Source organism: Chlamydotis macqueenii, chromosome 1 (assembly GCF_036417535.1).
Source record: "Chlamydotis macqueenii isolate bChlMac1 chromosome 1, bChlMac1.mat, whole genome shotgun sequence".
NCBI classification, from domain to species: Eukaryota; Metazoa; Chordata; class Aves; order Otidiformes; family Otididae; genus Chlamydotis; species Chlamydotis macqueenii.
This window is the reverse complement of record NC_141556.1, coordinates 54565196-54590243: the sequence shown is the minus strand read 5'-3', so window position 1 is coordinate 54590243 and position 25048 is coordinate 54565196. Positions and strand designations below refer to the sequence as shown.

General features: G+C 40.1%; 2 protein-coding genes and 1 non-coding gene across 5 annotated transcripts in view; all 3 read right to left on the bottom strand.

Annotated features, from left to right (window-relative positions):
* Positions 1-2158, bottom strand: part of LOC104484037 (putative RNA-binding protein Luc7-like 2) — a 38853-nt gene extending 36695 nt beyond the window's left edge. The window contains exons 1-2 of the mRNA XM_086751690.1: positions 1618-2158; positions 1363-1489 (exon numbers count right to left, since the gene is read on the bottom strand). Coding sequence (XP_086607816.1) covers positions 1363-1489; positions 1618-1746 — 256 coding nt within the window. The 5' untranslated portion in view covers positions 1747-2158. The remainder of the gene's footprint in view (positions 1-1362; positions 1490-1617) is intronic.
* Positions 2159-2185: 27 nt separating this feature from the next.
* TRNAR-CCU (transfer RNA arginine (anticodon CCU)) lies at positions 2186-2258 on the bottom strand. Its single transcript has one exon. It is a non-coding gene; the product is annotated as a tRNA-Arg (tRNA).
* A 495-nt stretch (positions 2259-2753) lies between these two features.
* Positions 2754-25048, bottom strand: part of UBN2 (ubinuclein 2) — a 57148-nt gene continuing 34853 nt past the window's right edge. For 2 of the 3 annotated variants that reach the window (XM_086751652.1, XM_086751644.1), the window contains 6 exons: positions 22381-22431; positions 20858-20900; positions 18621-20159; positions 14130-14376; positions 13273-13362; positions 2754-12083 (listed from right to left, as the gene is read on the bottom strand). In XM_086751652.1, the coding sequence (XP_086607778.1) occupies positions 12034-12083; positions 13273-13362; positions 14130-14376; positions 18621-20159; positions 20858-20900; positions 22381-22431 (2020 nt within the window). In that variant the 3' untranslated portion in view covers positions 2754-12033. Of the gene's footprint in view, positions 12084-13272; positions 13363-14129; positions 14377-17056; positions 17146-18620; positions 20160-20857; positions 20901-22380; positions 22432-25048 lie in introns of those variants that run through there. The other variant, XM_086751647.1, reaches the window with a different exon arrangement.

The following is a 25048-nucleotide window of genomic DNA, read 5'->3' as shown; positions in this document are numbered from 1 at the left end:
TAAAGAGCATTGGTTTCTGGCCAAATCTCAGCTTTTCTTCCAAAAGCGGTTTCAGTGAGACACTTATTTTTCTTCTGGAGCAATATACTGTAGGCTTTGGATGGACTGAACCTTTAGTCCGAATGGAAAGTTAATTGCAGAATGCAGCAGCTGCATAAAATACCTCAGAACAACAAATACATTCCCAGGGTATGGTGACCTCCCGTAACTTTCATCTACTGAGCTGCAAATAGGTTGGCACTTTCCCACCTGACGTATCAACACTTTTCCAAAAAACAACCAGTTTAACTAGTGAGACACAGCAAGCATTGCATATAGATTTAGATGAAGTAATTCTATTTGCAATGCTTTTCTGACAGAATACTTTGTTTTCCTGGTAGTAAAAAAAAAAAAAAAACAAAAAACAAGCACTCTCTTGTTAGCCTTGCTTATAACTCCTCCTCCATGTAAACAAGCCTCACATTTTTAGCCATTTATAAATCATCCTTATTACAGATTTCTTACACATCTTGCATATAATTCAGCCTTCTGAGGAGAGGGCAGCAACAATTCAAGCCAGCACTTCTTTTCTTACAAAAAGAAGTTTGCTGTTCCAGATTGCGAGACAAACAAGAAAATGGCAGCCTGATTTCTGTATCTACTGTAACTGCCAGTAATCAGTTCACTTTAGTTTTTCTGAGATTCACAATGTGTAAGAACAGCACAGAAAGCCTACAGTCGCAGTTGACTGCTCAGAAACACTAAGAAACAAACATGTAATTCATTAAGTAGTATTCGTTTCTTTGAATTGTTACCACTAGCTCACTGACATGGAGGAAAAAAAAATCTTCAAGATGAAAGAGGTTTGTGCTACCGTAGTGCTTGCCAGAATCCACTAATGTTCTAAAGAAAGGGCCTTCACTCTTGGGAGAGCAGAAAATTCCCCCCTCCCTCCACAAAGTGGCTGGAAAAACCTGAAGTAAACAGACAAATTCTTTCACCTACAGATTTTGAGGGGGAAACCAACAGCCCTTGCAACTCCTTAGACGTAACAGTTTAGCAGTGAAGGCTTTGTCATGTTTTTCCACTATAAACAGCCTTCCTCTCATTCTGTGGAGGAGGCTGCCTGTCATACCACACGTTCAGATCGAAGGCGTGTGTTAGGTATGAACCGAGACAAGGATTCCCAGTCATGGCTCTTTCACACCACACCTGCAACCTAAAATGGACGGAGCACACAAACTAGAGACCCCAGTCCATTTCCATAGTCCAGGGTATTTATTCAGGAATAAAGAGGGAATACGACACAATCAACTCAGCCCTTCCCTCCCGGCTGCTGAGGCAACCTGAAGCCCACCAGGCCGGCGACCTCCTCGGGCGAGCGCTCCCCCTTGCCGTGGTACTCCTGGTGAAGGGCAGCGTGCTCCCGGACGCTGCGGAGCAGGCAGAGGTAGGTGGCGGCCTGGAAGTGCAGCTCCTGCTGGGCCCGGCACAGCTTCTCGCTGGTCACCTGCCGAGAGGCGGGAACAAGCCACGGAGGCTTCACCTCCCCTCCAGGCGGCGGGCAGGAGCGTTCCCGCTTCGCCTGCCCTAAGAGACGGAGGACAGAGGGACGGGGATGGGGGAGCCGACGCGTACCCGGTGGGCGCGGAAGGCTGCGGCGATGTGCCGGTAGGCGGGCGTCTCCCGGTAGGGCCGGCCGCTGGCGTGGCGGAGCTCGCGTAGGAGCCCGCGGAAGGTCCGCAGCGGAGAGCCCAGCGCCGCCATCTTGCGGAGACCAAGCGCCGAAGGTCGAGCGGCGACAGCAGGCTGCGCACGAGGCCCCCGCGCGCGCCCCGTCTCGCGCCTGGCCGTTGAGGCGGGGAGGAGCCAGCCACCACCGGCCTCTGCGTGGCGCGCGTGGGCCGCTCGCGCCGGCGGGAGGTAGCGGACGGGGGGTCACTGAGAGGCACGCGAGGGGCCCATCCCGCTGCGGGAAGCCGAGCTGGGCCGTGGCACCTCGCCTCCCCGAGGAGCCCACGCGTGTTTCCGAGAAGTCCGGTGTGAAAACAATCTACACCTCGTTAGAATCCCAGGAGACGCAGCCCCGCAGCAGCCCGCGGCTCACGGCCAGCGCTGTGGAACGCCGCGGGGCTTGGAGCGTTGCGGACCTCATGCGGGTTGCGGCTGTCTCGCCTCCGACACAAAAGGTGGGAAAAAAAATGCCCACCCCAGATGGGACTCGAACCCACAATCCCTGGCTTAGGAGGCCAATGCCTTATCCATTAGGCCACTGGGGCTGCCGCGAAAAGGTTTTCTCTATGCCATTACTTCTCCGCTGTCCCCGCCCTTCTTTTCCTTTTATGGAAAGCGTTGCCAACTGCTGCCTGGGCAGCGCCTCCCCGCGCGCGGCTGGCGGACCGGAAGCCTCTGCCGCGCAGGCCCTTGGGAGCACGGGGAGGGGCTGGTGCTGGGAGGCGGGAGCGGCGGCCGGGCCTCGGGGAGGGCTGGTGTCCCTCCGCGCCCACAGCGGGGCGGGGCGCCAGACTTTGCCTTGGAACAACGGCCCCCGAAAGGCTTGAGCTCCGTGCTATAGTAATCATCTGCTACTTTAAAAGCAGCATTTCCTTTGCTTTTGTGAGGAAAGCTCTAACCCTCCTTCAAAAACAGACCCCACAACTCAAAACCAGTGAAAAAACCTCCAAACAACTGCCCCAAGCAACAACCCTTCAAGTGAAACCTTTTAACATCTTTATTTTTTTTTTTTTTTTTGTGATAAATCACAGAAACTGGGCTCATATGTACATTCCTCTTTATTTAATACAGCACAGACACATGACACATAAAAAAAAGAAAAGTACACTCATGAAAAAAGCCTGTCGCAGCGAGGGACAGGGAACAGCTACGCCAAATTGAGTAAGGCTCCCACTGCAGAACAGGGGTCTGCCAGCAAGGTTGGATCCCAGACCAAAGTCTGCTGCCAAGAAAATCTTTGCACTCCTTTCAGGAAAGCAGAAAACAAAAGGGCAGGGCCCTCTTGGAACAGGCATCATCTGCAAGGCTCGCAGGATACAAACCCTATTACTGTGTTTGGACAAAGCATGGAAAATGAGAAATGCTCTCCAGCTATTCTTGCAGAGGGCCAACAGTCCTGACCTCTGAAAACATCAGGCTTCTCAGGGATAGCAAACCTGAGTATCTGCAAGGAGTGAAAACATCAAGTAGTCATACAGAAGAGAATTAAAATTAGTCTCCCTGATAGGGCTCTGCTAGCCACAACTGGGAATGTGCAGGGGAACAAAACAGCTTCCCAACTAACAAAAGACTTAACAGCCATTAAACTGACCAGAACAATATACACATTTGGAACTGATGCGGGCTTTTGTGGCAGCAGCTTCTTCCTTTTCCTGCTTCAGTTCAGGATGGAAATTAAGCAGGCACCAGTTCCTCTGGCAAAGAGCCTTACACACTTTTAAAAAATTAAAATACAAAAAAGGGAGACAGGTGTATTTACAAAATCCATGGCTGGTACAGTACATCATTTTTAAGACACACTAAATGCTACAATCTTTCAGGTCCTGAGATTATTACAAAAAAAAAAAAACCCCAACAACTCAAAATTGCGTTCAGGTCCAGTTTTATATGGGGAGAGGAAAGAAATCACACATTTGAAACACAGTATCCTTTGAAGTTATTGGAACACACCTCCCTAAGAATCCAAATAAAAGTGGTGCTAACCACCCAAATGTAGCTGCGTTTGGTTGTTCAGGCTTGTTATCACAAGAGGGGAGCATTTCACAGGGGAGTTTATTTGGAGAGCTCATCAGGTAAGCACATGGCTGTTAGGATCCTCTCTCCATCACTAAGCCCCATGATCCGAAATATGCAAGTATTAAAAGGAGGAAGGTGACCTTGTACAGTTTTATGCTGGACTGAGTAAAGCATCGCAGAAATCACCAACTCAATTAGGTTTGCTGTCTCGTAGTAACTGTGCATTCCTTTGTTTGAAGCTGAGGAACGCAAATAATTTGTGATTTAACATCCATTTATAACAAAACACTTGCCAGCTGTTTGTTCTGAGCTACCTAAAGAAAGGCAGGAAAACTTCGTCCATCTGTTTCTCAGCCTTTCATTGTCCTGGTGATCACAGCAAGTCCAGTAGAGTTAAGCTAGCTATATCCAAACTTGCTAATATATATATATACACACACACACTGAAAGTGACACCAAACAAAGGATACTGAAGCCAAACCTCTGTCGAGAGGATGATCCCCACTGCCATTAGCTGTGCAGGCAGGTATTTGGATGCTCTGTTCCTGACTGAACCTCTTTATTGGGCAGAACTAAAGGGATTTGAACACACATCTGTTGTTTTTTTTTTTTCCCAATGAAATATTCTGAACATAGGGCTTTTGTATCATCAGAAGTTATCACCACAGATGCCCTTTTATTATAAGCACCTGAGTTTAAGCTAGAGAATGCCAACATTTTAAAGAGTACTCATGAAATGCTTCTAACTCTCAGTAAAAGAAGACTACAAGAGACAAATCACATAACAAGGGTACTAGTTTACCTGCTAAAATATAACGCTGCTCAGTAGACTTCTGAGGGTAAATAGCAGTAGTTAATTTTGTATTTTTTTTTTTAACAGTAGTCCAAAAATAAAGTTTCTCCATCTATTTCCAGTATGGATCTTGAGAACTATGCAAGAACATGGTACTAATTGCTACATGATGGAATCACCGGCAATAAAACACACACTACAGTTCTCATCTCTGAGCTAAATTGTTATTTGTAGTTACATACAACAAGACTAAAACATCAGTGAGAAATACCTGGGGATTGTGATTTAGCTTTTATTTAAAGACACAGCTACTGCGTAGCTGCTAACTCCCCTTGTTTAGAAGCAACTTCATTTAAGTGAGAAATTGACTTAAATCACTCCTAACACTGGAAGGAAACCTGGGATGTCTCATTAGTTTCTCCCCAAATCCAATCTGTACATTAAAAAACATTGCTGCGGCTTCTTAAACCAACTTTTGAGAGCTGAATATTCTAAAAAGCTCTCAGACTAAAACCTGTCACGAGGCGTCTTTAGCTTCCCTCTTGAAGCAACTTCATGACACTTGACACTTGGTGTTGCACCAGTGAAAGGGTTTCTTTTTTAAAATACAAATGTCTTTCTTCACATTAGCAAAAAAGACTTATGCAGTACAGACATTCAAAAAATATTCAATTTTCTTTGGGCAAAACGTGTTGAGAGGGGTAGCTGGGGGAAGGAACGCATGTAACACTGAAACATGTAAATACTTATCTGCATAGTTGATATTAGTGACTACTAATCAAACTAAGGCCTTATCTAGAAAAAGCTGAGAACACAAGAAAGTTTCTTCCCTCACTCCCCACTCCTCTGATGAAATCTGGCAAGTCTCAAAGAAGCTCTGGCTGCCTTACCAGCTACTTGGTTTGGCCTACAATGGTGGTTTCTCCTGACTGGTTTTGGTCGATTCTTTCCCTCCCTTTTTCTCTTGGTACTAGACAGTAACAAACATAACTATCTGTTGATAAAATACATCTGAGGGAGGAAAGAAAAACAAAACAAAAACCCCACCCACAAACAACCACCACCCAAAAAAAACACAAATAAAGCCTCTTAGTATTGAGCATAATAGAAGTCAAACATAGTGTACACTGCTTGCTTTGGATTACTTCACCATAAAGAAAAACTTACTAGTTAATGGTTATTATTTAAACAGGAGATGACAACAAGGGAAGAGACAGAAATTCACTTCTAAGTACAAAAGATGGGGTTTGTTTTTCTTTTTTTTTTTCCCCCCTCCAGAGTTGCTCTATAGAATTATAGCTGTCAAAAATGGCTACAAAATAGAGACCTATATCCTTGACTACTGACAAGATTAGCACAGTTTTATTTATGAGGAGTGTGCAAAAACAGCTGTAGGGAATCTTTGTACTTCCCCAGTTTTGGGCCAGTTCCAGGCCATGCTTATCTCTCAGCATAACTCATAGCAGCAGCATGGCTTTCCATGGCCCCAAAAGGCTATTACAGCAGCAAGGGATCACCAGGTCATAGAAAAAGGATGATGAAGCCACACCAGAAGTTTCCACAAACAAAGCATTCCCCTATGTAACAGTTATCTTTCCAGTGGGCCAGTAAGCATACTCTGGCTGCTTATTTTGGCAGTGATTTCTTAAGCAGTAGACAGATACAGATTTTCACAACAGCTGCATTTGTTAAAAAAAAAAAAAAAAACAACAAAACCCCCCCCCCCCCGTAACAGTCAACCATCATCATCAGCTGTAGATTCCCCATCTCACAGATCAGCCTAGGATAAAGAACATGTGGGCCCAAAATGAATTAAATAGCAACAGAAGAGCCTAGCTATCTCAGTTTACTGCCACAGGTAGTAGCAAACTCCACTGAAGTAACTCCACTGATGCATCCTCATTATCACTCCAACTGGCTGAGCTACCAGCAATAGTCCTATCTTTGACTGGCACCATTAGATTGGTAGAAGAAATCTGCCTGTGGCCTAGTTTACATAAACAGGTTCACTGAAACATGTGAAGACAAGCTAAGAACTGAAACAGCAGTGAGGCTATTCTCTTCCTCATGAACATGTTGTATTTGATATCCTATTTTCTGCTCTCTAAACAAGTTCTCCACCTATGAAGGACTCCTCATTCCATTCCCATTCTGGAAAGTAAATGCTTCAATTCAAAATTAGACCTTCCCCAGGGGAAGCACATCACCCAGCTAGCACAGTCTAGTGATGCGTGTGAATGTTACCTTAAGTTTAGCACTTGGTCAACAAGTGAATTGTTAATTTCAGGTATGCATATTTATAATAATCTTAAGTTAGACAGATTCTGAGCACAGAACTGTTAAAATCACTAGATGATCTATTGCAGATTGCTAATTTTGTCAGAGAACAAGGGAACAGGCATAGACACTATTATGAGGGTTCACTTGCAGCTAACACCACATGAATTTACTGTTCATTATATTAAGATAACAAACCATTAATGACATTCCAATAAACTGCGAAAAAGTTCAACTAGAAAAGTACTTCATGGTGAATGATTTAGGCAGCATGTGAAGTAGCACCAGCTTGAACTTCCATTAGCAGCTGCACTCTTGCAGATTTTACCAAATTCCTTCTTAGATGTGATGCATGGTAGGAAGTGACAGCTTGGGTAAATGTGAGAATCCTTGCAATAATTGGTGTCAAGTAGATATGACTAGCCACATACAAGATTCCTTGCAATTCATCTCAACTCAAACTTTTTGCAAGCTGCTATTTTAACCTTCTTTTGCCTCCCATATCCTTGGCATTGTCAGCCACACATCTTTGCCCGAGACTCAGTAATTGTGTGAAGTGGTCCAGTATTTACTAAGGCTGTCAGACAGGGCCCATAATGTTTTACTTGTGACCTAATTCAGATCCAAATTTAAAACCTTCAGAGAAAAATGCAAGAAGTTTCTTTCCCATTAGCCACTTCCTTTCTCTCATGCACATTTACACACACTCACACACACTCTTTTATTGTACTTTGCACAAACGTTCACCTTTAAAGTGTTTAACAGAGCCAGGACAATGTAGGAGGATGAACAGGTTTCTCAGGAATATTGCTGTTTATGTGTGTGTGCGCACGTGTGTGAGTGGGAGAGAAAGAACGCACAAGCACACAGAACCAACACCATGGTACAGCAGCTATGAAGTTACACACATTACACACTTTTTTTCTTTACAAAAGGGAAAAATAGTATAACAGCATAAAGCCATCTTGGCAAGCTTAAGATTTTCCTCCAGAATGCCTTCCAGCACTTCAGGATCTCTGAGAACAGTTTAAAGAGGGTAGGGTAATAAAATTGAAAAAAAAAAAAAAAAAGGCACTTAAATAAAGGACAAAGGCCTGAATCAAGTAAGTCATGGAGGGTAACAGCCATTTAACCAGAGCTAGGACCAACCAAAGTTTACCAACCTTTAATTTCTATAAAATTAAAATTGCATAAAGTGTTAATTAATCAGCCATTTACCTACTGCTTTCACCTTCTGGTTCATTTTATGGAAAAAAAAAACAAACAACCAAAACTAAACAAAAAGCAAGTGTCCCTTTAATGATTTCCCCCCAGTTTAGTAAAACATGGAAGTTAAGTCTGGGAGGAGGCCTTCCACAGCTTGGCTTGGCTGCAGGTTTTCCCTGCAATGCCATCTTCAGAAAAACCCAAAACAAAAGCAGAAGAGGGACCACTGTGCCTTCACCAATTCACTCAAAAAAACCCAAAACAAATAAAAACAACCAACCCAAACACCCCAACATTTCTAATCCATCTGTGGGCAAAAACTACTCAAAAGAAAAACCAAACAAACTGTAAACTAGATTAAAATTTGCTAATAAATACAGCCAAAAGTTCATTTTACGAATGTAGCAGCAAATGTGATAAAGTTAGTTGGAGCCCAGGATGACTCCCAGAGGGTTAATGGTTCACACAACTGATGGCAGCTTGGGAGAGTTGCAGGATTTCTCTGTTTTCATGTCCTCAAGGGTCTTGCACCAAGTGGAGAAGGAGTGTGGAGGAAGGGTCAGGTGATGGGACTGCGGGAAGGAAACAGGCTCTTGGCACCTGTCCCACCGCCAAATCTGTGCATCAGACAACTTTGATCGGATTCAAACAAGAAGCAGAACCCAGGTAATTAAAAGTTACTTCTGATTAGCAGAAAACAGATGTGAAACCCACAGCATCCACACTTGTGACTTAGTTGATTGGTATTAGTCATGTTTCTCAAATCAACAGAGAAGGCTGGACAAAGTGATTTAGGCCATTTGCATCTTGGAGTGGGAGAACACAGGTATAGTCCAAGGTATCAGGAAACTTTGCAGCCTGCTTTTCATCTAGCCTGCCTTCTTTGCAAGTATCTCAAAAGGATTATAATAGCTACCACAACTTTTGGGACTTTGGATCATGTAGCAGAAAATATTACCTAGATGGTTTTAACATCTAAAACCTGTGTTTGAAATTATTGCTTGCATTTGTTTGGGGCTTTCAATGAGCATGACGTGTTAGCTCATATACAGTCCCCAAACCAAGTTCAGCCCTGCTGCCTGGAAGAGACAGCTCTACTTGGCTTTCTTATTGCTTGTGAATACTGAGGGTTATTTAGTATGTACAACTACAGTTTATTTATTAACAAAGGCCCTTAAAAAGTAGTAAAAACTTGGGGGGAAAATGTCTTTAGAAGAGCTGCTGTGCAGAAAATAGTAAAACATTAACCTAATTTTGCATTTGGACATTGCAAAAGTCTTTCACTTCCCCGTCCTCTTTATGCTACCCGCAAATGTCTCTGGCAGCCACCCCATTATTTCCTTTGATTTGGCCTTGCTAGGTTTAACCAGAGAAAAGAGAACAGGGAGTGTAAACCCTTTCATTGCTATGTTGCTGACTCCAAAGAAGCTCAGAAGCGTAATGACTGAAAACAGTTACCCTCTGGGGGGCTGTTTGAACTGGCTTCACAAACAATGCATGGTCATCTTTATTCTCATCATCCTACTACCTATTTCCACAAGAAGTATTAGTTTACATGTTTCCCAAGACTGAGAAGCTCAACAGGCCACACAGACAGGGCTACTCCTACCCTCCAGAAGATTTATAGAGGATACTCCTCAACTGAAGATGAGGCATACTTCCAGGAAGAAAGGAATGTTGAAAGGAAATTTGTGCTGTAGTTATTATGGGCTCCAAGTCTCCCAGTCTAAAATTTCATTAAGTATGAAGACAAAATATGGCAATTTGAATGAGATGCCTTGATGAGGAAAAAGGAGAACACAGAAGAGGTAGAACTCTCTTAGGACAGGGTCTTTTAAATACACTGCTGCCTAGTGCCTCACTGCAGCAACTCCCTTAGCTACATGCATTAAGTAGTATCAGGTCTGATCACAGAATTAGCATCCTGCCAGAAATTTCAGGCCTCAAAAAACAAAAGTTGTCTTCCTTCACCCCTTCCTGGAGAAAAGAGGAAAAAAAAAATCAGATGGAGCTTGCATTCTAAATGTTTTATGGTATTTTGACAGAATTTGCACAGTGTCAAGAATGCCAGTCTACGTAGCTGTATGTTTCAACTCTAAATAACCTTGATGATAGAGATGCAAGCTTACCTAATCAACTCACCACATACAAAACATGAGCACTAGCTAAAAAGCATTTAGTTGGCAGATGTTGTGGAGTGAAATTAACAAACTAATGAATCTTATTTTAATTCAATCTGTCTTTCACAGAAGTGTTGTGCAAAAACATTTATTGCTGAGCTCAACCCAACATTTTTATACTAAATACACAATATATATTATTTTAAATTCACGTATATATATTTATATAAAATTAAAATGAGCTCTAAATAGAAAAGAAATTGTTGTCTGGTCTAAGAAAAATAAATCACATGTAAAAGAAACCTGAAAGCTATAAGTTAATCTAGAAAAAAAAAACCAAACCATTAAAGGTTCACTATCCATGGGTCAGTCTAGAAGCTCTGAGATAACCAGTAGTCGCTGGTTCAGTTTCAAATCAAACTACTGGCAAGACTAACTACTAGGAATTTCAGCATCACTGACCAAAGGAATGTTTTGGGGTTGAAGAAGGGCATCATACTATTTTATTTGCTCCTTTCCCACATGACTTATTTCAGTTTCTGCCATTCTCACCTTTTATCTGACAGCGCAAGGGACTCAACAGCTAAGTTCTGTCCTAGTGTCAAAAGTGCAACATGTGCTGGATACTTCCTAACCTTAAAAAAAAGAACCAGTCGATGTATTGCTATCCAAAAAAAAAAAAAAAAGCCAGCTTTGCAGTCTTGTGCTACCATGTAAGGAAGAGTTCAGGTCAGGAACTCCCCAGGCCAGCAGGGGCTGGAAATGCTGGAGACAACCCATTCAGCCCCCAGAAGAGAAGGCACCTCTGGTCGCTTTTGAACGACTCCTCTTTGGCTAATGCCTGAAACAGTACTAACCTGGCTCTGGAAGAGGTCACAACCAGCTTTAACTAGCAAATCAGTATGATGCATGGCTTTTGGTAGGAGTTAAATGAAAGATGAGGAAGATCTAGAATGAGTAAATAACTTGTTGTGTTTTATAAAAGACATAAATAGAACATTACTTAATTTCAGTAGCAGATAAGCACAAGATAAAGGAAAAGAAAGTTTTAACAAATAGGAGGACTGAAAAAAGTGTGCCTTAACAAAAAAAGATATGGGAAAGAAATGCTAGTTTGACCAATAAAATGTCGGTTTCCTTTTCATGTAAATGGAAAAACTTCCATCCCCTTCCTCCCTTACCTTAAAATAAGAATCTTTATATTAAAAAAAAACTCAAAAAACAAGGAGCAAGGGATTTCCCAGTAGTCTGTGTCTCACATCCATGCACCAGATCTGTTTTTGAAGACAACTCTGAGACTGCACTCATCAGTAGGCTCCCTAAAGCTAAACAGCCTTGTAAAGCTGGAAAAATGCCTGTATCAGAAACTGCATTTGTGTAAGGGTTTAATTAAAATGCAAAGTATCCCAGCGCCACCTCTACTCTACATAACCTCTGGTCCACAACCATATAGTACACTCGGGACCTACACAATCTAATACTGGGCACTTCAGGCATTAATGAAGTGGATGATTCCACCTTACACAATGGATGGAGAAACCTATTCTAGCTCCTCTCATGTGTTCAACTCTTCATTGGACATCATCCAGAAAAAAAATGTTTGTGCTGCTGTGGGTTTGACGATCAATTTCTTTTAAAAGCCAATCAGAACAGATAAAAAAAAAGCTTGTTTCTTTAGGCAAGATCAAACCATGACCAGTCTGCATGACCAGGAGGACCAGTCCTCCTTTTCCTTCTCTCTTTGATCAAGTATTGTTTTCTTTTTCTTCTTCCTCTCACCACAGTGCTTGGGATCAGAATATGTAAACATCGACAGAAACAGCAGCCCTGTGACAATAAGCACTTTCCCAACTGGGCAGATTCTGTCAGCCAACCAGAACTGCTTCAGCTCCCTTGCTTGTCCAGAAGTCACTGGTTTTTCCGCTGTAACTTAGTGTCCCCTTTACTTTGGCCTCCATCTGTAGTTTAGAGACAGGGTAAAAAAAAAAAAGGGAAGAATAAAAGCATAAGTGAATTTTTATATTTGTAGCTTACAGCAAAAGAGACAGGAATTTGGCACATTCAGCTTTAGCATCACCAAAAAGTACATTGTTTTTATGGGGTGGAAGGCTTCACATCTTCTCTGCAGTTTACCTATTAGAAATAGCACTGTTGAAGCCTGATATCTCAGGCTTCATACTAAAAGATACCATCTTTCTAAAGATTAAGCTGCAACTTGGGATACTCAAAAAATATTTAAAATCAAGCCTTTCTTTAGAGCTCTTCACATTTTGATAAAGCGTTTTTAGTATTCAACCTGTGGCACTCACCGTGACAAAAAAATAAAAGTTGTACCAAATACAGCCAACTGATTTGTTTTCACAGCCTGTTAGAGCAACACTTGTTGCTCATTTTTTTGGTGCTGAGGTTTCTGAAAAGAGGATGAAGAACCCCCACCAAGCCACTGCTACCCTTCCTGTTCCTTCTCCTGGCCAGAAAAAAAACCCCTCTATAGGTGGCAAAGAAAGGAGTCCACCCTAAATTGTACCTTCTAAAGCATTATGACAGTTTTTCCGCTCTAAGCCTTACAAACAGAAGAATGAGATGTTCTACTTCAAGCTTCTCTTCTCAAAACACACACCTTTTAAGGATAAAATTCCCAGGAAACATAGATCTTCCATTAGGAAACCATCACACTGTTCACACATGTATACAGTCTTACAAGAAACATGAAGAAGCTTCTAGCTGGAAGGTCAGTTTCTCCTCCAAAGGAGAAACTAAAATTCAGTGGAAAAAAACCAATCTTGCCAATACAGACTTTATGCAGCCTGTAAACAGTCATGTTAGCATCCAGTAAGTAGTATTCCTTTTTTCCCCGCCAGTTGAATTCATACACTTTGGTTTCTAGAACTGCTACTATAAAGTATTATTGAAATTTTTGAACTTTTTTTTGTTCCTGACATTGAAGAAAAGTAGAAAACACAATTGTTTGGGTTCCAAAAATATTGCTGCAGTAGGATGTGTACAGTCTGCTGCTACCAAAGCTTATCCCTGTGTTGTGTCTTCTTTAAATCAACTTCAGTTCTGGTGTACATTTTATTTCAGTCTAGGGCAGAAATCTGACTTTTAAGTTAAAACTAAGCAATAAGAAAAATACAACGTCTTTACCTGTGTAAGCTTGCTGCAAGTGAGCAGGCAGAGGTGAGTGAGACAGCGTTGCTGCGTGCTGAGCACCTGGCTGTAAACCCTTCAGTAAGTCTGGGGGAAACAAAAGAGAGCAACAAAGATTAAAAACAAATCTCAAGGACAGAGGTAGCCTTTGTGAAATAAGAAGGTTTTTATTTTTTAGTGTAGCTATAGTAGCATGATAATTTGCACAGATTTCTGAAGATGTATCTAACAACAAAAATAAATACCTGATTTCTGATGGCTGGAATAAGTCAACAGAAACAGACCTATTCAGATATGGTTAATCAAAAAGTCAGAGAAAGGACCACGCCTTGCTATTGGGATGCAACTCTTTGTATCATTTCCTTCAGCAGAAAGACCAAAAACTGATGTAAGTTAAAAACCTAAAGAATTTCCTTTTAAGCAACCAGAAAAAATAAGTGCCAACTTGGTTGATACTTCCTCATAAGAGAAGTGTTTGGTATCTGAGAATACTGAGCCAAGGATATTTTGAGGAATCACCATATTAAGTCTCTTACTTGTATGGTGACATTTGGACACTTTTAAGCTATATTCCTTTCTAAAGATAAGGGACTACAAGTTAACCCAAAGAAGCATGTTCAAAACTAAGTATATTATGTGAGTGTAACAGTGAAGTTAAGCTTATCAAAGGTGATTCATGACATTTGGATAATTACATAAACAAAGTTTTACCAGTGAGGAAATGACATTTACTATCCTGTAGGGATTTTTATGAACCAAACTGGAGCGCCTCAACTTTATTCCTTCCCTTTTTAATCTCGATTTTCAGGATGCATCTTTCCTTATAGTACAGTGTAATAACTAATTCCACTCACTCTGAGTTAGGCTATGGTGGAAAGCTGCTGAGGTAGATCCCGAGGTGGTTGTCACTCCAGCTGTGTCCGTCCCAAAGCCAAGCAGCTCCAAGGGAAACTGGAAGGGCACGGTCACAGGAACAAGGCCACCCAGCATCCCAAAAGGAGTTAATGGTGCAGACGTCACGTTCTGACTGGTTACAGACAGGGGTGATGCCATGAGAGTCAGAGGTGCGGCGTTAGCCAGTAATGATGCTCCTGCTGTTGACTGTACAAAGAAAAGGAGTACTTCAAGATTTTAAAGCTTTGAGTTGTATTCTTTAAGGAGGTAAGCACCAACTATTTTCTGTTAAGCATGGCCTTATTAAGAAATGCATGAAACTATTAACAAATATCCACTTATCCACCTAGGAGGTCTTCCCACTGTTCATCTGCTAAGCAAATACAATTAGATCTCAGATTCAGACATGACAGTATGATTCATCTCATGTTTTTCTCAGCCTTGCAAGTAATTTCCTGTGTCCTCTTTTAATTATGCACAGGGTCTACAGTCAGAATCTAATGCAACTTCTTTTATTAGATTAGTAATATGAAGTTATCAGATGTAGATCTGAAGTTCTTTAGAAGCATAGGATTAGTCTCCCCTCTCCAAACCTGGGTCTTAACAGAATATTATTTCCAAATAGGTTGCTTAGAAGCAATGATTTTTGAAATTAAGATTCATACATAAGAACCCCTACACTTCGAGAGAAGTCAGGTTACCAAGATGCAGACATGCGTATGTATGTGTAGATGTGTATGCACATGCCAAAGCAAAAGGCAAAGGAAAATAATCTCTCCACTCTCCATATATCACAATGAAGTTAAATTCTCTTTAGTTTAAAAATGAAAATGCAAGATTAGCCAGAATATTCTAGCTAAAACAGCTCCCGAATCATATTAATTCCTCTAACATTAGAACAGCTCATTCTTGTTTAACAAATGTTTCCTTCACTATGCATATAGTTTTATATGCTAACATTCAATTCTCTAATTATCTAGTACAACACAATTAGTATAGAAAGCATTGTGAATCAGATTCAAGCTCAGATATTTCAGATATCTGAGTTAAAAAGACCCAGACTGAACAGGACTTCAAACCTGTGCATTTATACAAGTAAGCCTTAACTAAAACCAAAACAGAATCATTTTAATGAATATGTGAGCTTAAAATGGAAATGCAAGCTCCTTGAGTTCTGTAGTATCAACTTACAGAAACAGCAAAGTGATGAAAACTAGCAGGAAAAAAGTTTTATTACCAGTTTTGGTCTTAAGGTGTTCAGATGAAAGCAGCTAAAGAAAGGTTAGTTGCTGCTTACAAGAAAACACAACATTTTAAAACAGTAACCCTGTAAGTGTAAACAACTACAGATGTGATGTTCATAGCAAATGTTTGCATTGGTCATCTTAGGAGTGACAGCTTCTGAGACATACTCCCTCCCACAAGTAGAAAAAAATTACTAAAAAATTCAACATACATGATTATTCTCTTTTGCCTTTACAAGTACTAATTTCACAATAAGCCTATATAGAAAAAAAAGTACAACCATTCACCATCTATATAATCACTGTGGAACTATATATTTCACTGTGGAAGAAAATAAAATCCATACAGTAATCTCCTGCAATTGTGGATTTGTAAAATGCCTGAAAACAGAAAGAAGCTTTGTAATGTGCTCTGCCATGACCTTGCTTACTGTCTCAAAAAGGAGAGAGAAGTTCTGTGATGGAAAGAGCTACAGAGAATGTCCTAGAAGAGCTGCAGTTCAGATGTTTCTATTTATCTCGCCTATCACAGTATTTCATAGAAGGGTTCATCCTAGTCATGTAAATCTGAGTGACTAAAACTCAGAAGTCTAAGCCAGATTCTGCTCTAAAGTACCAATGGTGGGTCAAGCTTTTTAAGGAAATCACACATGATAATTGCTGAATTTTAAATTATTTTGGCTCTGTGTTCTTAAGATGTAATTTAGAGCATTCCAGAATAAAATTTCTCTGGAGCTACATCAGGTGTAAGCTTATATACTGGTAAATAACTGTGTCAAAAGGGGAAAAGAGAAACACTTCTATTCAAACTAGATATAAGGAAGAAATTTTTACGATGAGGGTGGCGAAACGCTGAGACAGGTTGCTGAGAGACTGTAGATGCCCCATCCCTAGAAACACTCAAGGCCAGGTTGGACAGGGCTCTTAGAAACCTGATCCAGTTGGAGATGTCCCTGCTTCTTGCAGGGGGGTTGGGCTAGATGACCTTTAAAGGTCCCTTCCAACCCAAACTATTCTATGATTCTTGGAAACTCTTCCTAGTTAGGAACATCTTTATTATTATATGAACTCATCTAGTCTGATCTTCAATGGAAGCAGACCAGAACATTCTAATGAGCAACTCAAGTACCATCCTCATCTTCCGACCAATTAATAGCATCTCAGATATGAATTAAATCCCTAAATCATTAATGGAAAGGAGATTAACATTTAGTCTCATGCAAAGTTTTAAGAGAGGTAACTAACTCCTTAGTGCATTGTACCTAACAACTAGTCTGGAATTAAGTTCAGCAGCCAGCCATTAGATCTTTAAGGCTAAATAAAGCCCTCTTATCACAAATGTCTTCCCCTTCAGTGTACTTGAAGTAGGAGGTAATATGATTCTTCTCTCTTGAATGTACTCCACTAAGCCTCAGTCTGCACAGTACCAACAGCCACGGAATAATCCGTGGTTTACCTTCCTTGCACCATTCTTCTGAACCATTTCTAGGTTACCAAAGTAACTTCTAAAGTGTCAAAAAACCCACATGTAAAGTCACAGTAATTATTTTAATGATACCATATGCTGCTCAGTACTTCTGTCTGATTTCCCCCCTTCTATATACCAACACACCTTATTTTGCTGTATTACAGTATGCACTCATGTTACTTGTTTATTCACCACACCCCCTCCAGTCCTCTTCAACATCACTGTCTGGCAAAATGCATTTCATTCCCCAGGTGACCAGTGTTTCTAAAAAAAATTACTTGCTGTTAACTACAGGAAAGTTTGCCAGAATTAATCTCATCATCCAACACAGTACTAATTTCCCTCATCCATCATCTTTAAGCACTACCACACCCATTTCACATTTTCTTCTACATCACAGCAATTTGATCCACTAGATTCTGTTGATTGCACCAGGAAGAAACAACTCTGTTCCCAGTCCGTTCACTGTAGCCTTTGTCTCCTCGAGGCACCTTCCAGAGTACCCAAACTGCACTCTATCTGGCTCAGCTCTTCTCTAGGTCCTATGTAGTACCTCAGTGGCCCTTACACAGCATATTGGTTGTGGGTTTTTCATTCAAGTATCCAAAATATGGAGAAGGCTGTGTCAGAGCCTGCCAGACATTTCCGGTTTACTGCAAAAGACTTAAGGTATAGTAGGATGAAAGACCATAGAAATGTCTTGTAAAAATCATCTTCCTCCTGTTATTCAGCTGCATTACAAAAAAAAAATTTGATAGCAAGCTAAAAGATTATAAACCATGGCTACAAGTATGCATCGCTGCCATGCAATAGCTATGTACATTGTTCAAAAAAATACAAAGCTTTTACATTTACTGTATACCGAGACACTGATTTACAGCAACATTGCTTTTCTTAACTTCGTTTAAGTAGTGAAGACTTCAGGATACAGAAAGCAATAAAGAGAAGAAAACCTTAAATCATCTCAGTAATTCAATCATTCCCACTAACAAGGATGCACAACTTGGGAAAGCAGGTTGTCTTCTAGGTAAATAATAGTTTTGCTTGGGTTTTAGAACAACAGTATTTTAAAAATATTTGTTTTGTATGACTTGTTTTATCTTTAGTGATAAAAGTTTGGCATAAGGTCTCTCTCAAACAATTTCTAGGATATTTATATAACAATGAGGTCTCTCATTGAGTCTGACTAGATCCTACAAAACAAAATACTTAATTACAAATACTAAAGAAAGCCCTTGCAAGTATAAATTTTAAATTCAAGTCTTGCATTACACTCAAACCACAAGCAACTGAACTCTAGTTTTACAAGTTAATGATTAAGCTTGGCAACAAGTGTACCAAGACACCTTTTCATGACCGACATCATTACAAATAAGTAAATATGCAAGAATACACAAATCCAATAATGCAAGAAAATACTACACAAAGCTTACCTTTTCTAGTGCTCTTTAAAAAAACCCAAAACCAAATGTAAATTCTGTTCCACAGTACAGAATGACCAGCCAACAGTTCACAGTGAGGATTTGTTCCACACTGATCCTTGCATTTCACAACAGCTGGAAATACCTATTCACTAGTGCAAAATAGTTTTGGCAGTATTAGCATTTATGCTTAGTAAAGTATAAACATTAAATTTATAAACACATTTTCAAATCAAGATATTGCAAGAAAGAATGATTACAAAATACATGTGATAAATATTAATGTAAAGTTTAAATGTAAACTCATCAGATGCGTACCTGCACACTGGCTGCTACAACTGGAGACCCTGAGGCAGAAGATGGTCTGTGTGGAGTTGACAATTGTTTAGTAGCACCCTGTGTTCCACTTCCTGCTCCCCCAGACAGACTAGTCCTACTAGCTCCACTTGAGTTAAGGTTACTGCCTCTGCTGGCAGGTACATTCATTCCAACTCCACTCAAATTATTTTTACCAACAGTTCCAGAAGGAGAAGAGTTGGGCAATTTTGAAGAAGCCTGAGGGTTCTTTGCAGGCTGAAGGCCTGAGGTGCGATTAGAGGGCAGCAAATTCATTGTGGGAGACTGTCTGCTGATATTTACACCACTGGTCTGTTTATGAACGGGGTTGTTGCTGGAGTGACTACTCTGGGAAACTAGTGCACTTGAACTGGAAGAACTGGGTGTTGTTGCAGGCCTGGGGGATGAGGTGGACTTAGATGAAAATTTAGGTGATGCATTGGGCTTGGGTGTCACAGAGGGCTTAGATGCACTGGGCTTGGGAGAGGCAGCAGGCTTGGGAGAGGCAGCCATGGAGAAGGGAGGCTTGAAACCCTGGGAAGAAACTTGTGATACCATAGCCTTGGCTAAATAGTTACTAGAGGTAGAGGTGCTGGATGTTGTCCGAGAAACCAGTGGGTGAGACACTTGAGAGCCACTTCCAGATGAGGGATTAGACAAAGGCAGGCGATATACTACAGACTTATCTTGAGCCTTGACGACTGGTGAGGAGCAAGATAGTTTGGGATTGCTACTCAATTTCACCACTGGATTGGTCTGTGATTTACTAATAGTTGCTTGTAAAGGAGATACATATTTCTGCTGTACAGCTGAATGCTGGTGCACCTTTGTCACTTGTGATGTTGAGGAAGAACCACCTTGAGCCTCAGAAGATGATACCAAGATATTAGCATCCTTGGTTCTTTGAGAGGAGGTGGAAATAGCTGCTTGGGTCTTAGAGGAAGAAACATGAGTCTGTGAAGAGGAGGAAGCAGCTTGGATCTGACTTGACCTCTGTAGTCCTTGCTGAAGTAGTTTGGCCGGCAAAGGCTCTAAGGAAACCTTCGGATTTTGAATTGAAGATCCAGCAATAAGGCCTGAAGAGATACCAGTGTGAACTAGGTCCTGGGGTTTCTTTGGTACTGGCCCTGTGTGACCAGCAATAAGACTTGATGAATGGGGTGTCTGAGTGGGCTCTACTTTCTTTGAAGTTGCCAGAGGCAACTTACTCATAATGCTTGCTAGCTTCTCTTCCCTCAGCCCTGGGCGAGGTCTGGATGTTGGTGTGTCTATGGTGGACCCAAGAGGTGATCCCTTGGCACCATTATTGATAACTGCCAGAGCATCAGAAATAGAGTCCAGTGAGGGTGGGTGGAAAGAAAGTTCTTCATCCAGTGAGTCGTCCAAGCAGATCGTCTCTGGAGCTGGTGTGCAGCTAGAGCTGGCTGGGGTACAGACAGGTGTGCTGGAGCTCAGTACAGTAGCACAAGCTGAATTGACTGAAGACACACAGGTTTTCTGTTCTTTCTTTGGACTGGAGTCCTGAGAATGAAGAGACAAGAAGAGACAGGTTTAACAGCCTTTCTCGAGCAGATCTAAAATATCCTTTAGTGTAATATTTATATTGTTCTGTAATTCAGAATACTCCAGAAAACGCCAATTCTGTAAATTCAGACGAACTGAAGATCTACTATTGAAATTTTAATGTTAAGATACCTATGATATGTAGGTGTTGGAGTCCTGTATGCTAATTCAATATTTGTATTAAAAACCCTAGTGCTGTTGCTCCACATAACTAAAAGTGCCCCACACAGTTAAGAATAATCAATGCTGTGAAGAATAGGGTTGCTAATCTGATCACTAGGTAAAACTGCTACTGAACTAAGACAACACCTATTTGTGTCTAATGAGAACTTCTATCAACTTACTATGTTATCCTCCCAACCACATATTTTTCCAGTGTTGCCAAACTTAATACAAGCTGAAAACAAACACAAAGCACACAAAACTGTGAAACTTCACTGGAAACAGTCCCTCTTTGTCATCAATTTTGAAATAACTAATAGAGCTTAAAGTCAAGTCTTTTGTACTACTTTCTTTACAGTAATACACCACCAAGTCAATAAGCTCTTATAGCATTTCCTGATGGAATCCTTCTGACAGAATTTTTCTGATCAGAGGCAGGCAACAGGTTGTATCAAATAGTCATATAAAATTCAGGTATCTAAATAGACATTTACCTTCACTTTGGGTTTAGGGGCCAGAATCACCTTTTTCTTTGCCCTAAAATAGAGGAGATATACGCATCAGAAGACGAAAGAAAGGCAAGTAATTTCTGTTTTAACTGTTACCCTGATTATATCCAAATAAACTAGAAGGATGATACTGGAGTCCACCTTTAATAATAAAATATCCTAGAAATAGAAAATGGGTTAAAATATTGGGGAGAAAGAATAAGCATGCTTTTAATCCTTTTTTTGGTCATGTATCTCTAAGTAAATTTGATGCAAAGTTAACTGAATTGCTGTTATAACCTGATATCAGGAGAGCAATTTTTTACTCTTGTGATTTAGAGAAACTTTGAAATATCAAGTCATTTCAGCCTCTTACAATCTAGAGTTTGTCTACTTTGTAGAGCATTTTCTAAACTGAAGTAATCTGTAAGAGTTATATATTTTCACTTTACATTGATGTTTTTGTCACCAAGGAACATACTTCGTGTTCTCATTTATATTAAAAACCATATAAAATAGTTGCTTTTACCCCCCAAAAGCGTTTCACTGCTTATCAACTGTGAAACAGTTGTATTTAACTTCTATTATTGCAAAAAGTCATGTAACAAAATTCCAGGTTCTTTTGCAGTGTAAGTGAACACCATAGCACCAACTGCAGTTAGGTAGGCAAGGAGCATAAAGGATTATTAGTCATCAGCTTCAACTTAGAAGTTACGCATTTCACAACATCTTTTCTTCATTTCTACTTTGTCAAGAGGATCAGATTTACATCTTAAAGGTCCTTTATTCTCCTTTCCTAAGCCACTAGAAATATGCCTGGTTAAAAAAAAGACTTTACTGTAGGCGGACCATAACTCAGTTTTGCTATTATGAACAAAAATATCCTGTGTTAATCATTTTTATCACAAAAGGGGCAATTTGGTGTGGTTCAAAGTCATAACTTCAGGACATGGTTTAGTTTCAGGACATGGTTTAGTAGGCATGGTGGTGTTAGGTTGACAGTTGGACTTTATGATCCTGGAGGTCTCATCCAACCTTAAGATTCTATGATTCTATGATAATTGTCTACTTGAATTCTGTCTGAATGCAGACAGCTCCCAAGAGACAGTGTTGTGTGAAAATCAAAAAGGTAAAATTCCACTACTTCCAAGTCTTCTGTAGTTAAATACATTTATGAGGAAAAGAGTAGGAAGTATTGCAGTCTCTGACTTCAATTTAATATGCTGCACAGTAAAATTTAGGTAGCATACAGTGCTTTGAAATACTCTGAGTAAAAGGCATTAATCCAGGAATTAATATCTACTTGAGTTACCTAGCCACTTCATAACTGAGTGAAGATATAATTCCACAATAACATCACAGTTCTATGTCTGAATTAAAGCATTAAATTTTATTAACATTTTAAGTCTCTTCAAACAAATCCCCAAGTATGTCCCTTTCTTCCCCTCTGTCAAAAAAAATGTGGCATAAAGATGGAAAAAGATGCTATGAACAACCTAAAGATACCGGTAAGTTGTCAATATACTCACGGGGCAGAAGTGAGGTGATTGTGAACACTTCGGCTTTCTTTAAAAAGCATCCTAAAAGAGCAGCAAGAGAAGAAACGTAAGGTGATCCTACAGGGACAATGAGCATATGACCACCAAATAAACAAGTGTCCTTGAATTTTCAGAACCACCCTTGGATTATCTATCCCCAAAGCAGTTAGTAGGCAGTTTGTCTGTACTGCTTTCACACTGTAGTTCCAGGCAGCCATAAACAGGAGAAAACAAGGGGAAAAAAAAAAAAAAAAAGATTTCAAGTTTACATTCAAAATATCTCACTAAATGGCCCGGCAGATATGTCAACATAACTGAATATTACCTCCTTCAGTTGACAGAAGTAGTACATTTTGAATTCTCTCTCCTCAAAGGCTAATGAAATATTTCAAGTTATCAAGTTAAGGATTATTGTAAACTCTTCACACTATGTGTTCACACATTGATCACAGGTTTAGGTTTTGTTATTAGTCTGTTGTGCTTTGTTTCTTTTTTTTTTTCACCAAAAACAGAGGAAAAAAAATCAGAATATAGTAGCTAAGCTTGTTTCTAATTTTCTTCAGTATTTTCTATGGGTCATTGTGTACCATTTCTGTGACTTCAGTTACACTGGACTTACACATACATTTTACTGCAGAGACAATCAATAGCAAGAGTTGATAAAGACAAACCTCAACACTTCACATGCTTTTATTTCCATGTTATCAACTCCTGAGCTGAGAAGCGGGGAGTGAAAACAATTCCTGACCTGTACCTGTCCTACAGCTTGCTACTCAAATGCAGCTATAAGTAGACAATTAATGAAAACTTGGTCCCTTTCACTGTTTCTAGGTAGGCAAACTAGAACAGACAAGATTTTCCTGCACCATCACTATCACACTAGCAGTGACCACATCATGAACAGCTGACTAAACAAGAGCTTTTCACCACTGAAAATACATCCTGTAGGGTTGCAATAGTTATGGAAAAATCCAAGTATCCACAAACCTCATGTAATATGGTAAGAAAACACTGACATCCTCTCACTACAGTTCCAAAGCCTTACTTCTCAGATCATGCTTGGGTCGATTTTCACATTTTCTCCACCATACTAACCTCCAAATCTGTATTACATTGCCTCCCATCAGAGACCACTGAATGCCTATGAAGAATATAATGGAGCAAAAGGAACATTCCCTCATTACAAGTTCAATGTTCTACTGTCTGACCCATGCAGCTTCTCCAGAAGATTTCCCTCCTCACCTCCTTCCTGATGCTTTGTCTATTCCTTAAACTTTTTCATTTGGGAATGATTCTCAGACCCCAGTAATTTGTAGTATTATCCTTAAAGGTTCAAAATAAAAGTGTAACTGCTACAGGAACAGAAGTCAAAGACACAGTACAAAGAAAGGAGTGCAGTATATGTTCCAAAGCAAGAATTCATCTATTGCATACATACATTTAGATGTAAAAGTTTGAGAGAGCTCAGTACGAGATTGTTTCTCTTTGATCACAATTTCAAGTCAAGCGTGCTGCTTGACCTGCACAAGATATATGTGCTGCAGCCCTACTTGCATGACCACCTCCAAAGATGATGGAACTCTTAGAATTAAAGAAAACAGATTTCCTGTTCCTTACACTTTTTTGAACATACACATATTTACTTTGCAGACTTTTTTCAGACACACATGGAATTAATATGCAACCCAGTTACAAAAAAAAAAAAAAAGTATGTTACATTATTTGAAAAGGCTTTAGGATCTTTTAGGCCATAAACTATTTCTCTATATCCATCAATATTAATAAAACAATCTCCTAGGGCAGAGTATGGAAGTTACATGCATAGAAAATTCATGTGACAAATAGAAAATAGAAATTCATGTTACACATGGACAAGTGAATGAGGTGCAATTTAAAGTTATGATCAATACCTTACCTCATGCTTCTATACTGTGCTATGAGGAACATTAAATACAGTTAACGTTGAAAGAGCAAGTAATTTTTCCTCTAGGCTGAACCCACACAGTTCTGGTACCACAGACCTACTCTGATAAGTAAGAATTCTTTATGAAATACATAGTTAGTAAGCAATTTTTAATATTCAATGCTTAACTTTTTTCCCAGTTTACATAGCTCCTTCTTACTGGAGGCCACATATACAAGTAAAAAAATTGTAAGCCTTCAGCATGATTATCTCTACCCTAACATCCCAACAAGATGAACATCCAGCATATGAATAACGTGCTGTATTAGGAATTACCACGCTCAGACCCCAGGAAATACTTGCTTTTCCTCTTTCCATGCATAACTGTTTGCCTAAAAAATTACAATACGTCACTTCCTAAGCAGAAAGCAGGGAAGCGTCTCCCCATAAACACAGGGCAATTTGCAAATCATTATGGTACCAAAACTGCCCAGTTTGTAAATAAAGTCTTGTTGGTCAACAAAAAGTTATGATCAAGCAGCTCTTGGGGTTTGTTTGGTTTGTTAGTGATTTTTGGTTTTTTGGATTTGAGGGTTTTTTTTTTTGTTTTATTTGGGTTTGTTTTTTGTCTTTTTTGTTGAAACCACTTGTATAGATAGATAAAAAGCTTATGGAAATTTTCAGCACACTTATCACATGGAAAGGAGAGAATCATATATGTTTTATGGCTTTCAAATACAAAGTTTTAACATGCTT